This window comes from Barbus barbus (assembly GCF_936440315.1).
Source record: "Barbus barbus genome assembly, chromosome: 10".
Lineage (NCBI taxonomy): Eukaryota > Metazoa > Chordata > Actinopteri > Cypriniformes > Cyprinidae > Barbus > Barbus barbus.
In genome coordinates, this window is record NC_136738.1 from 25,130,754 (window position 1) to 25,146,601 (window position 15,848).

At 36.1% G+C, this 15,848-nt stretch overlaps 1 protein-coding gene and 1 pseudogene across 2 annotated transcripts in view; one reads left to right on the top strand and one right to left on the bottom strand.

Moving 5' to 3' along the window:
• Positions 1-789: 789 nt before the first annotated feature.
• LOC306875821 (myosin, light chain 1, alkali; skeletal, fast) lies at positions 790-5,352 on the bottom strand. The gene is made up of 6 exons (XM_079426567.1): positions 5,056-5,352; positions 4,187-4,214; positions 2,438-2,581; positions 2,037-2,210; positions 1,426-1,503; positions 790-1,286 (listed from the first exon to the last, which is right to left on the bottom strand). Exons 1-6 carry the CDS (start codon positions 5,182-5,184, stop codon positions 1,258-1,260), a joined length of 582 nt encoding a protein of 193 aa, XP_079282693.1. The 5' UTR covers positions 5,185-5,352; the 3' UTR covers positions 790-1,257.
• A 6,405-nt stretch (positions 5,353-11,757) lies between these two features.
• LOC306875651 (carbamoyl-phosphate synthase [ammonia], mitochondrial-like) overlaps positions 11,758-15,848 on the top strand; it is a 47,843-nt pseudogene continuing 43,752 nt past the window's right edge. The window contains exons 1-8 of the transcript in view: positions 11,758-11,876; positions 12,424-12,559; positions 13,013-13,090; positions 13,285-13,383; positions 13,451-13,546; positions 14,606-14,795; positions 14,883-15,040; positions 15,180-15,308. The product of the transcript in view is annotated as a carbamoyl-phosphate synthase [ammonia], mitochondrial-like (transcript). The remainder of the gene's footprint in view (positions 11,877-12,423; positions 12,560-13,012; positions 13,091-13,284; positions 13,384-13,450; positions 13,547-14,605; positions 14,796-14,882; positions 15,041-15,179; positions 15,309-15,848) is intronic.

Below are 15,848 nucleotides of genomic sequence, written 5' to 3' on the forward strand. Positions count from 1 at the left end.
AAGATTATGACTTTTTCTTAGTATGTCTGGTAAAATTACAGTCGATTGTAGCATCAGGATATGGTGAGAAACACCCTAAATATCTTTTTCTGTTTTTCCACTTCAGGTGTCTCAGGTCATTCATATTTTTTTATGAAAACAATTAAATATGACTGCAGTAATAATAATAATAATATAGCAATAACAATAGGACTGTCAAACAAACCAAAAAAATAAATGTTTAATAAAAATTTTACATAACAATAAAATTACATTAATAATATTTATGGCTGTCTTAATGTCTTTGCTTTTATCAACCTTAAACCACTGAGCTTTTATTCAGTGACACCTTCAAGCTCCTCTTTTGTTGAGAACAGGTTTATAAACAGTTTATGGTTGGCTTATTTTGGATTTTGAATGCAGGTCACAGGGCCAAAATGTGAAATGTTTGTACTTTCAATTTCTGACCCCATTTACTTTCTTGATACACATTTCTGGTCTTATTGTAAACATCTTTCCTTTCCTATTTTTCCTGATCCAGTCAATTCCTGATCAATAAAATCCACCAGGTCCCATCCTATCCTTGTTGAATATCCTCTTTTACTCTAAGTTACAACAGATTATGGAAGTAAAATGGATAGTGAATATGGTTTCATGTTGCCTTTAAATCCCCTGTGCTTCTAAGTTAAAGTTACTACTGCTATGCTATTTAAAGGATCAATCGTGTTTACCTACCTGTTCCACTTACCTATCACTTTCCTTTCTGCCTTGTGTGCTGAATATGAGAACATTACTCACAACAAGGCTGATAGTTTGTGAAAAGTTTATTATGTGAATTGACAGAGGCAAAAAATAAATTAAGACTGGGGAAAGGGGAAGGAGGTTTTGCAGCCAGTCCATTAATGGCAGTATATTTAGCACCTTTGACTTTGCGATCCAGGCAGTGAGGGGTCAAGGGGGTGGTTTGAATTTTTGTGTAACTATGATGCCCCCCTACACCCCCCACCCCTCACAGCCGTTCTGCTACGGAGAGGCTTGTCCAGACATGAACAACACCAAGAAAATTAGCTGGAAAAAATATGAATGGCTTCCAAGAATGGACAAAAGAAATAGGAGTCAAGTGGAAAAAAAAATAGGAAACACAAATAACAAAATAATTATGACTAACATTCCGTGTCCCTTTCATCCGTTTCTGAGTTGGTTTTGGAAATATTGTGTGGATGTCCTGACATCATGGAATCTGGAGAAATGCTTCAGTTTCCTCACAACTCCAACTTCTTACACAGACATGATGTGTTTGACGAAAGCTGTTCAGAATGGAGAGATTAAATAGGGTTAGAATTACAGTACAACAAACAAACATTATCTCTATAAATCGGTCAACCGTTAAACATTTTACTGTAGTTAATAAATGTTCAGTGAGATCAAGAAATGATTTTAACTGACCCTCATAGTTCACACAGCCATTTTCATCCTCCTGGCCTTGCATGAGAGCATCGATCTCGGTTTCATTCATTTTCTCACCTGTAGGAAAAGAGAGGAAAATAGGTTGGTCAAGTTATTAAACAGACTGAAAAACTGATGCATGTAATAAAAATGCATTTAAACTCTGATATTGGCTATCATTTATTTTAAAGTATCAATGAGCTGTTGTAGGGAAACAAACAAAAAAAAAAAACAATTGAATTTTCAGTGTTTTTACTGTGATATTTTTGAATAAACAAAGTCTTTACTTTCAAATTTTGTAATAAAATAAGTCATAGCATGAAAAAATAAGGTTTGCTGAAAGATACAAATTTGTGAATAAGTCTCCTAATTCTGTCAAAAAATCTATAGAGGTAATTTCCCCAAAATGTTTTCATGATATTAATGGTTCTCAACTACATTAAAAAAAGGTAACCCAAAAACATCTAAATTGACTGTTTTTTTATTTATTTCAAAAATACTTAACATCACTGAACCAAATTAAATGAGGGTCAAAAAGGTTACAAAGCAGAGACTTTCCTTTCACATTCAATTCCAGAATTCAATTCAGCCTGTTCATTTTGGCCACTTACCCAGTGTTGACAAAACGATACGCAGCTCAGCACCCATTACTGTTCCGTTGCCCTCCTTATCGAATACACGCAGACCCTCAACATAGTCATCGTATGTTGCCTTGTTTGGGCTGTTGACCACATACTGCAGCATGGGCAGGAAACCCTCAAAGTCGACTCTCTTGTTTGCCATGTCTGGAAGCGGGGTCAAAAGTGAAGAGAGAGGTCACAGAGGGCAAATGTTGTGAAACAATGCACTGCAAGCACCTGTCACCACACCAGCCTTCTACCAATTACAGTTAAAGAAACAGGCATCTGAAATATGTCATGTTGAATGCTCCTGACAGTGCTAATGCTGACTAGAGGTGCTTTCGGAGTAGCTAATTAAAAGTGTAAAGAAAATGAAAAACAAATTTACTTACCATCAGCGGTAGGGTTGCCCAGAATCTTATTAACCTCTTTGTTGGTTGGGTTCTGTCCCAGTGCGCGCATGATATCTGCAATCTGGTTGTAGGCTACTTTGCTGTCACCAACTCTGTCGAAAAGTCCGAAGGCCTCCTTGTAATCTGGAATTGTGGAGAGATTATTTTAGGCAAAGATGAAACGTACTTGTATTATTATTTGTCCGTTTACTGCACTTTGTTATTTTTCTAGTTGTTTTATACAGCATTAATGAATATGAAGTTTCGCACGTTCTTCTCTGCACAGTTTTATACATTTTAGGGATCAGTTTTACTGTAGTATCATTGAGATAGTAGAGTAGTTTTTGTTAATATTTTGAATTATTTTATTATATTATTTCTTATATTTTCGACTCTTAATTTTACATAAAGTTTTAGTAATTTGGTTGTATTTTTGTCATTTTATTAGCTTTCGTTGTTTTTAAATGTCTATATAGTTTTCTTTATTTTTATTTTCAAATGAATTATTTTTATTATAAATGTATTGTTTTGTAAATGTAAGTTAATTTACATGAAAATGCGTAATGTTTCCTTGGAACCTAGTTGAAATACATTTATGTAAGTTTTTAAATACATTTTATTGTATTTCATTTAACAAGTTATTTCAGTGAATTAATTTGATTTAAAGTATCATTTTTTAAATGTTTTAGTTTTAGTTAACTATAATAACCCTGTTGGGGATCAATATCTGGATGGCTTATAGTTTGGCTTTTTTTTTTAAATTACCTTTAATGAGGCAATTTGAATGTATAATGTGAATATTAAATGAAAGATCATGTAAGTTTTGCCCATGTGTAAGAACATTTCTGCCTCAACAATGGCAAAACCCATAAATGGCTTTTTTAGTGATCTGATGTCAGTTTTCAGTCTCAGTAGATCTTTACATATTAAGATAAAGCTGTCTGCCAGGCCAGATTATAGTCTCAGTATTTATAACCATTTAAAAAAAAATTAAATGTATAGTTATTGTGTTTTGCATTTGTAGACCGTGTGTTATTTGGATCTCTTAAACTAACAGTCATTTACAAAATACCAGTTTCCCTTCTTAATCTCTACCTATCAATCTTATTAAAATCTGCAAATTTAAAATGAAAATCAGCACACTGAATAATAATGAGTCTAATGGCTCAATTGAAAATGATCTTCTAAAAGATTAATAGCTTCATCTTATTTCCGCACAAAGCCAGCTGCCACCAAAGAAGTGACAGGGGCGGGGGGAGACATTCAAAGAGTCATCTTGGAATTGATATGCTCTCCCAAGAATATAACCCCCTCCATATAAAGGCAGTACCATGTGAGGCCAGAATGCTGACTGCAGTGTAACTCACACCCAGGCTGCTGAAAGCTCACCTCACTGAGCAACGAACACATTCTTCCAGTAAGACGCAGCCCTGGACAATGGTGCAAATTAACTGTGAAGTTGCATGGAACTGCACAATGGAAGTAAATCCCAGAACACTTTGGGAATTCGACACAGGTCACTTACTTCAAACCACTTAAAATGTTCTAAGCTTTTGAATTAATATTGCTGGTGCCATTAACTTCCTGCCTACAGGCAGATACTAATTAGTTAGGATATTTAATAAATAATTTTCTTTCTGCAGGATTTTTTCCCTATTCTAGTCTTCATTATTTTAAGCACAGCACCCCATGTAAACTCAATACATATTTGTAAGCAAGGGTCATGGAACCTATAAAAAATAATCTCACCTTCCATCTGGTCCTGGTTGAAATCGACCTGCAGGAAAACAGAGGTCCTTTTTATTCTATCCCATAAGTCAATCATAATATAATATCCTTCAAAGATAAATGTGTTATGTAAATTCAAACATATAGATCAAAATGTCATTACATCTCTATTTGTACATATAGAAATCTGCTTTATACTATGTAGTGTAGTTATGTAAGGCAACTAATATATATTGAGAATGGCAAATATCACTTTTGTAAAATAATAATCAGTAATGCAAATGAATTTTCCACAACATTAAACAGAGAGACTATGTGCATGGCCTGAAGATGCTGAATGATTTGCAGGACCTGAGAAAATCCATCACATCACTAACAGCATTATGACAGGTGAGTCATTCACAAACAGCTGCTTTAATAGAAAACTGAAGAGTGAGAGTCCCGGATCTTGGCATGCTTAATTTAGTCCCTCAGCTGCTTACAGAACAGTAAGGCGCTCCATGTTTGGCCATGTGAACCCACTCCACTTTTGGCTTTCTGGGCCAATCAGAAAAGGGGTGTTACGTTTGATTATAAAGTGTAACGTTAAGTGTAATCTTAATGCAGGCATTTTCATAAGAGGCTTTAGAATACAAATTTAGTGGACTTTTTGCTTCACTATATGCAAATTAATAGGCTACCTAACATTTAAATAATAACAGAACATTATTTTGGAAGGGTTGGAATCATGTATTAACCAATCAGCATTCAGGACCTGAACAATCTTCTTTTTTTTTTTTATCTCATTCGCAAAACGTTATTTCAGATGAACGTAAGTAAATAAATTTACTTTAAAGTCCGAGGAAAAAAAAAATCTATGAACTTTAATCTGTTTGATGTCATGTAGTTACCTTCACACCGGACAGATCTACTGCTGCGGGTTTAGGTGGGGCCTCGGGTGCGGGAGCAGGGGCAGGGGCAGGTGCAGGCTCTGCTTTCTTGGGAGGGTCGGGCTTCTTAGCGTCCTTCTTAGGTGCCATTTTTTAGTCTATTTGTCCGCCGGGAGGCAAGTCAACACAGGGAGTGGACCACAGCTTGGAGGATACTCAGCATTCTCAAGGTAAGTATAGATGTTTATATACGCGTAATATTAACTTCAGAGTTGATGTCAGACTGATACACGCGCGGATTGGGTCGCTGGTCACAGAGGGGAGGGGTCGAGCGCCCCAAATGGAGAAGGGGGCGAAGCGCGGGGACAGCCAAGGGTCGTGAATCTCATTTCAACTTTAGGGGGACACAACAACTAGGGAGTTTTCTTCAAGGTATTGATTGCAATATTGATAATTCACGTGCAGAGTCGACATGTAACGCGGGCGGCATGTCCTCGGAGGTAAATGTGACTCTTTAGACGAGGTGAAGATGTAACCATATAGTTTTTGCGCTGTAGCAGTTTTCTTTAGCATCATCATCATGCGGAAGTTTGACAAAAAAAAAAAACTGAAATGTCCCTAGCAAAAAAGGTCTCCTTTCCTGTTAAGATGCACGATGCACAGCTTCGTGCATCTGTTTTTTTTTTTTTTTAAATGACATTTAACTATTGCATGAAATATTATTCCTGGTCAGGTTGAATCTCTCATATTAAATGTGTGTTTTTTTATTATTATTTTTTAAGCGAGTTAGTTAGCTGTTACAACATGAAGCACTTACTTGGTCTACACCAAGATTAATAATGGCAACATGCTTGTAATAATGTTTCAAATAATGGGAAATGCCAGCAACTGATGGCTATAAATACTAGGACAGGTGGCTAGAATGTGTCCACTTTCTTCAAAATAAATGCAAGTCTCATGGTATGATGTCACTTCAGCTCAGCTAAAGAAATGATCTACAACTTTGATGAGAGTTAATGAAAGGTGGCTACTTTGTTGAAGCAAAAATATTGGATACAATTTAAAATATGCAGATATGAACTATCCTGTATATGTTTGAATTTCTTTTCTATTTTTTGGTTGCTAGTACATATACTTCCGTTTTTGGCATAGCATTGTTCTGTTATATTGTGGATATTTAGTTCTATTCTTCTCTACTTTATGTGGTATTTTTTGTTTCCATTTTCCACTTTTATTCTAAAATATGGAAAATGGTTAAAAACTAAAAATAAGTAGGTCTAAACTTTTACCTGGTGATGTAAATCCATTGCATGGGTGTGTCCAGATCACATATTTCAATCTATGATGTCTGAACTTATTATAAATTATTTTAAAATTCAATTTAAGGTAAAAATAAAATGGAAATAAAAAACCTTATGCACTGAATCCAAAGTGTGTTTCATCAGACCTCTATGTGCTCGAAGCCCAGGGGTTTTCTCAGTTATTGGGTCGTCTGAACAGAGATGTTCGTGGAAGAGTGGAACTCTTCCAGCATCCAAATTCGTCAGTGTCCGTCATCATTTTATACATGGAAGTGTGTGAGAAAAGTGCAGACAGTTTGACAAATGATACAGAGAGCCAGAGAGAAATCAAACTGTGAAGTGAATGAAAGCTGATAGTGACAATGAGTGAGTAAACGTCTTTGTTCATCTCAGCCTGGACTCTTGGGAAAGGGAGTTAGTGGAGTCTAGAAGTCTTAAGGAGTCCTCAGCTGCTGATGCCCGTTACCCCTCAGAGCACACAAAGTGAGCTTTTTTCCCCTCTCTCCCATCTAAATATGTCTTGCTGGCCCTTTTCCCCACCCCCCAGAGGTTGGCCTGTAATGTATATGAGACTGGAGATATTCATTCACCCCTCTCAACCCCTTGCTTTCCCTTTGGACCCGCTTTCTCTGACCCTCTTTCAGTTGTAGTCCCCCAGCTGTCATCAGGGCTCACCCCTGCCATCTAGAAGCACCTTCTCTAAAAACCTGCCCCCATCCACCTGCCCACCAGAACCAACAACCCCCTCTCCAGCTCTTAATGATTTTGGCAGCTAATTCACTTATAGCCTACTTGGTTATTTGGTATGGTTGTTGGGATGGGGAGGAGTCATTAAGTTTGATGGAAGATGCAAGATGTCCCAAGATAACTTCTCTAGTATGCATCAGGTTTGTCATACCATAAATGTCTGGCCTTCATTACAAACCTGTATGATTTACTTTCTTCTGTGAATCACTAAAGAAGACATTTTGAACAATTTCAGTTCCCGTTTACTTCGATAGTATGGTCAGAAAATACAGTGGGAAACTAAAACTGTTTGATTACCAACAAAATCTATTTTAAAAATCTATAGTCAAAAATATAACGGAAGTCAGTGGGGACCGAAACTGTTTAGTCACCAACTTACTTGGTGACAAAAGAAAGAAGAGAGAAAGTCATACATGTTTGGAACAACATGAGGCTGAGTAAATGATGACATAATTTTCATTTTGGGGAGGACTATCACTTTAATGTTTAAATGTATTAACTGAAGCATAGTAAAATGAAACAACATACTGTAAACCAATAGTATAAACACCTGTGTCTGTTTTACGTCATTCAATCATATGTTTTCAGTGAAGATGTATCATGTGATCTGCACAAGAATATCCTGTTTTCCACAGCAACCCGAGATAGAGCTTTCCAAACATCTGTGAAGCTTCAATATAAAACTCCTTCATCATAAACATACTACTCCGACTCAGATATGAAAACATCCCCGTCTGACTCTCCTAAAACTTCACAAGTTATGCTAATGAGGTAAGCGAGCTTACGCCCATAATACAGTTAAAAGCCTGCAGGGTGTCATGTCAAAGTGACGCACATCTCTGGATTAATTTAGTATCTTTTCAAGAGCGCAACAGGGAAGACGTGCCAACCGTGAGGGAGGAGACAGACACTCCAAGGAGAGGTGAAAAGGTCTTATGGTGAAACACTTCTCCATGTGTGGCTGAGGAAATTACCATGGTTTTATTCGATAGCATACGTTTTCTAGCCGATAAATAACATGCTGCTTATTTTGTTTGTAAAATTTTGGTGGGGTAATTTTCTCTAAAAACTATTTTTTAAGTTCAAGTTGTAACTATGACTAAAACTACACATAAAGTGAAAGTGATTAGTACAGTCTTTCCTGTGTCTAAATATATTGAAAAACTATTTGAGGCATTAGTCATTGATGTCTTATAACATTAAGAGGCACAGATATGGGTCACTGTTTTCAAGAACAGCTCCTCTAGTTGTTTTTAGCCAATGTGTTTCTTCTTACAGGCCACATATCTCATTGATACAGCCTAAATTTCAGAGACATTGTGTTATAGAATTTATGTGCAATATTTAAATTATAAATAATAAATAATGCACATTAATATATTATCTGAATATACCCACAATTAATTGATAAAAAAATCTGAATGTATGTTATCTTGTATTTTTGTTTCTCTTTGCCTATGTTTTTTATTCAGTTTTATTTTGTTATTTTGTATTAAAATGAGTAGAACAGGAAGTAAATGAGTAGAACGGGAAGTACTGCTGAGCTGGGGCCTTTAACACTCCCCTGAAAAGCACTTTTGCCCTTCATAATGTTAATGTATGACTAAATACCACTCAGATACATGTATCAATTTATGGACGTTTTCTCAAATCCTGCATATACAATAGTGTGAATAGTGTATTTACCTCAATATATGACTCAAGAATTAAAGAGATCTTAAAGGACAAACTGCGTTCTGGTGAATGAAACGTGGTGCTGCTGTCTTAAGAATAGAGCGGGAAGTGAGAGGCGTTATTTTCAGATAACCTTAAGGCAGAGCAACAGAAGCATTCTGACTTAGAGGTCACAGATTCTGCATAGTTCAGACCTCAGTGAATCTGATGTGAGCTCCCCATAACTAACAGTGCCACTCACCCTCCTGGACTCCTTTAATTCCATAAGGAATGGGATTGTAACTTAGCCCCTGGACAGATGGGCCCTATTTATAGCCCTTCCTGAAGAGGTGCGAAGTTTTCTTGGGATCTCTCTGGGGGGGGGGGGCTACAACTCCTTAAGGGGGTTGATTCAGCGTCACCTGCTTATCCCTTAAATCCATCTCAGACAGATTATAAAGGGTACAGCTAAACAAAGCAACACTCAGTCTTGGAAAGTGACTGTAACTCCCAGTGAGGGTCTCCAAGCAGCCCTTACTGTAAAAGAATACCTATTATAGTTCCTTGGAATTGAAGTCACAAACACACTTCATTAAAGAGGCCTGCCCATCACTCCTGGTTCAAGTGTTGAGATGGAATTAAATACAAAGTAACCATTTGCATATCCTGGAGGCTGCTATAATGTTCTAGTACTGCATTAGATATCCTGAGATGTGGATAAACTCTTCAGCGTGATTAAAAAACAAAACAAAACACCTATTACAATGTCAGGCCCCAAATCTCATCCATAAATCTACATAATAAACAAATGCAAACTACAGACTATTTAAATATTTATTATTTATTTATAAGAGTTTCTGAAATCAAATCTTCTGAAATGGCTATTAATCAAAGAAGAGAGGCATGCCTAATGAGCATTTAGATAGAGACCAACATGGCCTTGGTTATTTTCAGACCCTTGTATATGGCTAGGGATCTTTGAAAACAGCAAATGGGATTTGCCCAGCCAAAATCCAGAAGGAGAAACTCACCATATTTGTTAAGATGCCAGTTGAGTATGAGGATCCAGATCTGAGCTGTATTAGAAAGCTATGCATTTCTGAAGCACCCCTATACCCTCTAATCACTTAGCAATTTTCTGTGTTATTATGCCAGCAGGCTCTTAGAATAGAAAAGGAGCACAGAAGTATTACAGACAGGGATGTTCTCTCCATTCAGTTTCTCATGTACAGTAGACACAGGGATCATATAGCAGGAGAATTAGTTAATGTAAACATGATAATTTGATCCCATAACACATGGCTATTTAAGATACATAACACTTGTCTCAAGGAATCTCAACAGAAGATGAGTTTTCATAGGATGACAACTAGAGGGCAGTGGACAGTATAAAACAATAGATCGAGGGTTGGCTTGTTATTTTCTACTGTAAAGCCCATGCTGGTAGAGGCTGTAAATACAGCATTATGGTGGCAAAAAGCATATTTCTTCATTGATCAGTGTTATTTTAGTATAATTTAAAATACTAATATTTTATATATTTTTATAAAAAAAAATCACTTTAATTTTAGTTAGTTTTAGTAATTTGCTGTACTTTTTGTTTTGTGTTTGTGTCATTTTTGTTATTTTATTTAAATATGTATTTAATAAAATGTTGCCTTGGCAACTATCTGAAAAAAGTTTTAATATGTTTTATTTCAGTTAATATTGTTTTTAGTTTTATACATTTGTTTTTTTATGGATTTAGTTTGAATTTGGTTTACTATAATTATGCCATTGGCGGCTATTAAAAAGTAAGTAATTTTTTTTAAACAACATTTAAAATGCAAATATTTCCATACATTATAACAGATGCTACCATTTCCCCCTTTGCAGCCTAAAATATGTATATCCAGAAAACTACAAAAATGTGAACAGGTGAATGAGAGGCCCTCATTGGTCTTGAGTAGGAGAACAAGTAAACCACCTAAATAGTTACCAACTAATCAGTTACACTCATGATTTTAATATGCAGTGTGCTACACACACATAGCCTACCATGGGCTAGTTTGTGGTCAAGCTGTCACTGCTTACAACCTTCCACAGCTTTGACCTATGACCTCCACATGTTAGCTCAGGGGTCATTTAATTCACACAGAGTTGATGTATACTGTTCCTGCCTGAGGTCTGTATCTTGCTGAATGGTGCCACACATTATGTGTGGTTCTAACAGACTGCTGAATCCACCAGAGTGGCAGCCTTGGCACTGAGCCCTTCTAGCATGCTCAGCAAAAGTCCTGCACTAGCATTAATCCCCTGATAGGGGCTCCTGCTATTGTCAGAAGGAGAGGGAAAGAGCAGGGATTTGCTCACTGTAGCAAACTGTGGATCTGAGTTGCAAATGTGAATGCATGGTTGGGGAATACTGTTTCATCAGAAGTCTCCTTAGTAGGCATATTACAGCTTTCTTTTAAAAATCCTAAATATAAGAAAATAGGACATTACTTTAGCCTGTGATTTGCACAAGCACTTAAACTGGTGCAAGGTTTTTTCATGTTAAAAAAATGAAATGTCATATTCATAATTCACTTAAGGTGCATTTATTGGTTGGGTCATTGCTCTAGAATCATGATGTGATTTTGCCATATTACATGCCCTTTCCCCCTATACTTCTTTGCTCAAAATGGTACACAATGAAAGATAGCATTGTCTTTATGTTGAACAATTCATCTGTGCATGTTATTTCAAAAAAAGAAAACATCTTTCATCTGAAATGACAGTCATTTACTGCTGACATCAATTGAGTCATACTGGTAACCGGTAACTGGTAAATTGAGACGTAACTGGTCAATTTTTTTACGTGTTTTTTCTAGGAAGAATTTCGTATTATAGAAGTAAAGTGGGTTTTGAACAACAGTTGACATTAAATATTATTTAAATTGAAAACTAATGAAAAAAGATAAAATTCAGCCACGCTAACTAATATGGATATCTGAAAATCAATAAATTGTTACGCTATGTTTATCTTTCATCTTGCCATCATAATGACCGTCAGGTGTTGGAAAGTGATCATCTTCAGCCAGTGTTTGGTATTTGTATGGGGAATCAAATCACAGCTCTTGCAGCTGGTGCACAGTCTTATAAACTACCAATAGGAAACAGGTACACATTATTATTATTATTATTATTAAAATACAACATATTTTATGGTAAATAGACCATAATTTACTGATTATGTCAAATTTGTTATAATGTGGGTCTGGGAATGAAATACAATGCACAATTATTCTGGCAGAAGAAGAGAAAACTTGACTTTTGTCATTTGTGTCCTAAATTGTCATTAGTCACCTTTGTGACTAATATAATAATTGGTTACACTTTATTTCGATAGTCCACTTTTGACATTCTACTAACTATAAGTAACTTTGTAACTAATTTGCAACTACATGTCTACTAACTCTCATTAAGATAGGTTTAGGGTTAGTAGAATAAGTTGAAATATACTTGCTAGTTTCTCATACTCAGTAGTATATGGTATGTTGTGGACCCATCAAAATAAAGTGTTAGAAGATATAAAGCAGACAGTCTATTAATGCTCTAATGACTGCTAGTTGGCATGTAGTTGCAAAGTTACTTACTGTTAGTAGAATGTCTAAAGTGGACTATCGAAATAAAGTGTTACCAAATAATTTGTTCTCATTTTGTACAGAGGCCAAAACCAGCCAGTTGTGAACGTGATGATGGGCCAAGCTTTCATCACAGCTCAGAATCATGGGTATGGCATAGACAGCGAGTCCCTTCCTCCAGGCTGGAGTCCTCTCTTCATCAATGATGGAACCAATGAGGTCTGGATTTAATTTTTCCAGTTTCCAATATTTAACCATTCTCGTGTTGTTCCAAACGTGTATGACTTTGTCTCTTCCATGGAATATGGGTGAAAACGGGGATGTTTGGGTTGACTTTTCTATATAATGTCAGTAATGGGGACTCCATCTGTCAGTCTCAAAGAAAAAAAAAACCCCAGCTTACTTTCATAAGTAATGAAAAGTTTTTCATTGTTGGGTGAACTTTTGCTTGAACTGTGACTGCCTGGTGAAAATTTAATTGCAAGAGCCTGGAAGGTTTTTTAGTAATGCATTTTGCTGTTAAAGTAACATACATCAGCATTGGTTTAATGGCTATTCCTAATGAACTCTTAGGCTGTTTAGAAAATATATATATATTTGTAAAAAACCTTGTTTTGTTTTTAGAGGAATCTGGGTTAAAGCCTAACATTGTTTTCTCTTCTTCTCTTTCAGGGCATTATGCATAATACCAAGCCAGTGTTCACAGCTCAGTTCCACCCCGAGGCCAAAGGAGGACCCACAGACACAGAGGTACCGCAGCACTGTCAGAGGATCGTGAAGAGTCTGATCTTTTTGTTTTTCATGGATGAGTGTTCTCTCTTGATCATGTTGTGTTGAATCCTCTGTAGGGATTCATACATGGCTGCCCTACACAGCAGGGTGCTGATTATTTAATTAAAAACCAACCAGTGTACTTGAGCACTTTCTTCAATTATCTTTTATAGTTCCTGTTTGATGCTTTCATCTCTCTGATAAGGAATGGGAAGGAGGGGAGCATCGCATCTGTGATGCCAAAGAAACCTGCTGTTCCTCAGAGAATCCAGGTGGGGGAGACAAACTACATAAGTTGGAAGTTCAGTCTGCTTGGTACTTGTTTGTTGTTTTTCCCAGGTGTCCAAAGTGCTGGTGCTGGGATCTGGATGACTGTCCATTGGTCAGGCAGGAGAGTTTGATTACTCAGGATCCCAGGCTGTCTAAGCTATGAAGGTGAGAAGTTTTGTTAATCTCTGCAAGTTGTGTCTCTTCTCAATAACCTTGTTCAGTCCTCTTCGTACCACCTTTTATCAAATCAGATCATCCAAACACCACCTTTCCACAGACATTCTTGCCCTGAATTAGTTTTTTTGTTGACAAAAACCATTTAGCATAAATTTCTATACAGATTCAAGATGGTGTGTATAGTATGCTACTTAATGCTAGTTTGTTGCTGCTGTGCTATCTGTAGATGCATTGTTCATCAGCAAAAATGCTTGTGTGATGTTAACAGAGGATGTCTTGCGGGTTATGCTAGTTAGGACACTAGCACGTCAGCATCCAAAACACAACAGCAGGGCAACCTTAAGGCTTGTTTGTAACATCACATAATACCATATTTTTATTATCAATTTGGAAAATCTCTCTTTTGAGATTTTTTTCTTGCTTTTTTTTGTATTTTTGGTGAGTCTTTGTAAGTGTTATTTTAGTATTATTCATATACTAATAAAGTATTTAGTAATTTTTTATTTTCTTTATTTTCAGTTTTCATTTTATTTTTACTTTCAGTTTTAGTAATTTTGTTGTGTTCTTTTGTCATTCTTTTTTATTATATTTTGTTTTAGCTTCAATTTATTTTTATTACTAACATTTTTGTTTTTGTTTTAGCAGTTTTAGTAATTAAACATTTCAAATAGCTGCCCAGGCAAAATTTCCAAATTTTATTTTATTATTTGTGTAATTTAATTATATTGTAATTTTATTTCAGCTTGAATTCAATAAAATTGTTAAAAAAAATAGTTTTAGGTAACAATAACCACATAAATGTGTGTTCACTATATGTATATAGTGTATAGTATATGTAGTTCACTTTTTCAAATATTTTTAAGATTGTTTGCTGTTGTTATTATTTATTTATATATATTTTTAATTGTAACTTTTTCCAGAAAAGAGTTTTATATTTTACAGAATCGTATCGTGTACCACAGTTTGAGAACCACTGACCTACTTGAAGCCACAGTACAGGTGTTCTTGCTCACAGCAGTGTTTCTTATTTCTTGTTTCTGTCTACAGGAGGAAAACCTACAAACTGTGCTGATTAACCCCAACATTGCCTCGGTACAGACTAACAAGGTTGGCACCAAGCAGGCAGACTCTGTGTACTTCCTTCCCATCACTCCTGAGTTTGTAACGGAGGTGATCAAAGTAGAGCAACCTGACGGGATCCTGCTCTCCATGGGAGGACAGACGGCTCTCAACTGTGGTGAGCATTCAGCATCAAACTTTACCAAATTCACCAACACTGAAAGGCTCGACTGATGGTGCATTATGTTCCTGTCCATTGTTTCAGGGGTGGAGCTCTTTCAGAGTGGCGTCCTGCAGAAGTATGGAGTGCAAGTTTTGGGCACACCTGTGGAGTCCATTATGGCCACTGAGGACCGGCAACTTTTTTCAAATAAACTAATGGAGATCAACGAAAAGATTGCTCCCAGTATTGCTGTTAAAACAGTGAGATGGATTTTTGCAAAATGTGGCACTTCTCAAAGTTGTGATTCCAAAAACCTTTCATTGTAGATGGTACGTTTGGACACTGTTTGACTAGATATTTGTTGGTGATAATGTACTGATGACCATTTTTGTGTGAAAGGTGGCAGATGCCTTGAAGGCAGCAGATGAGATTGGCTACCCTGTCATGTTGAGATCAGCTTATGCCCTGGGTGGCCTTGGCTCAGGACTGTGTGCTAATAAAGAGAAGCTAGAGGACACTGCTCGCAAGGTAAGCACTGTAAAACATGAAATAAAGTGATGTTAATTCGTTCCATTAATGCTGATGCTCTGAATTTAAAAGCTGTCTGCTTTATGATCAGGTAGAGGGCAAGAAAGCTTTATGTTTGTTCCTGAACAAAGAGAGTTTATTAAAGATTGTTTAATGTTTGAGATATACTTAAATATTTAAATATTTTATAAACAATAAAAATATATATAAGTCCACATATTAGTTTTTTTTGTGCCAAATATTTTTAACTATTGTTTTGTAATGGACATTTTTTTCACATTATATAAATGCTTTTAAGAAATACATTTTTTTATTTTTTTTTGGCTGTCGGGTCCAATAGAATTTTTAGCTGCTTCATTCATCAACAAACCTGCATTTTTGTAGCTTAAAGTCTCAATAAATGCTCTTTTTTTCACTGGGTATGCAGCTGAGTTCTGAAAGCTATGGTATGTGTTCATAGCACAGTCTTTTATCTCAAGAAGATCAAGGAAAATTTGATTCCTCTTGATATGACTGCTTTCGCCATGGTTTGGCATGATG

Excerpts from the sequence above, each read along its gene's own strand:
- LOC306875821 (XM_079426567.1), bottom strand. The coding sequence starts at position 5,184 with ATGGCACCTAAGAAGGACGCTAAGAAGCCCGACCCTCCCAAGAAAGCA. Across the intron at positions 4,215-5,055 it reads TAGATCTGTCCGGTGTGAAG|GTCGATTTCAACCAGGACCA; the intron begins GTAACTACATGA and ends GTTTTCCTGCAG. Across the intron at positions 1,287-1,425 it reads TGGCTGTGTGAACTATGAGG|CTTTCGTCAAACACATCATG; the intron begins GTCAGTTAAAAT and ends CATTCTGAACAG.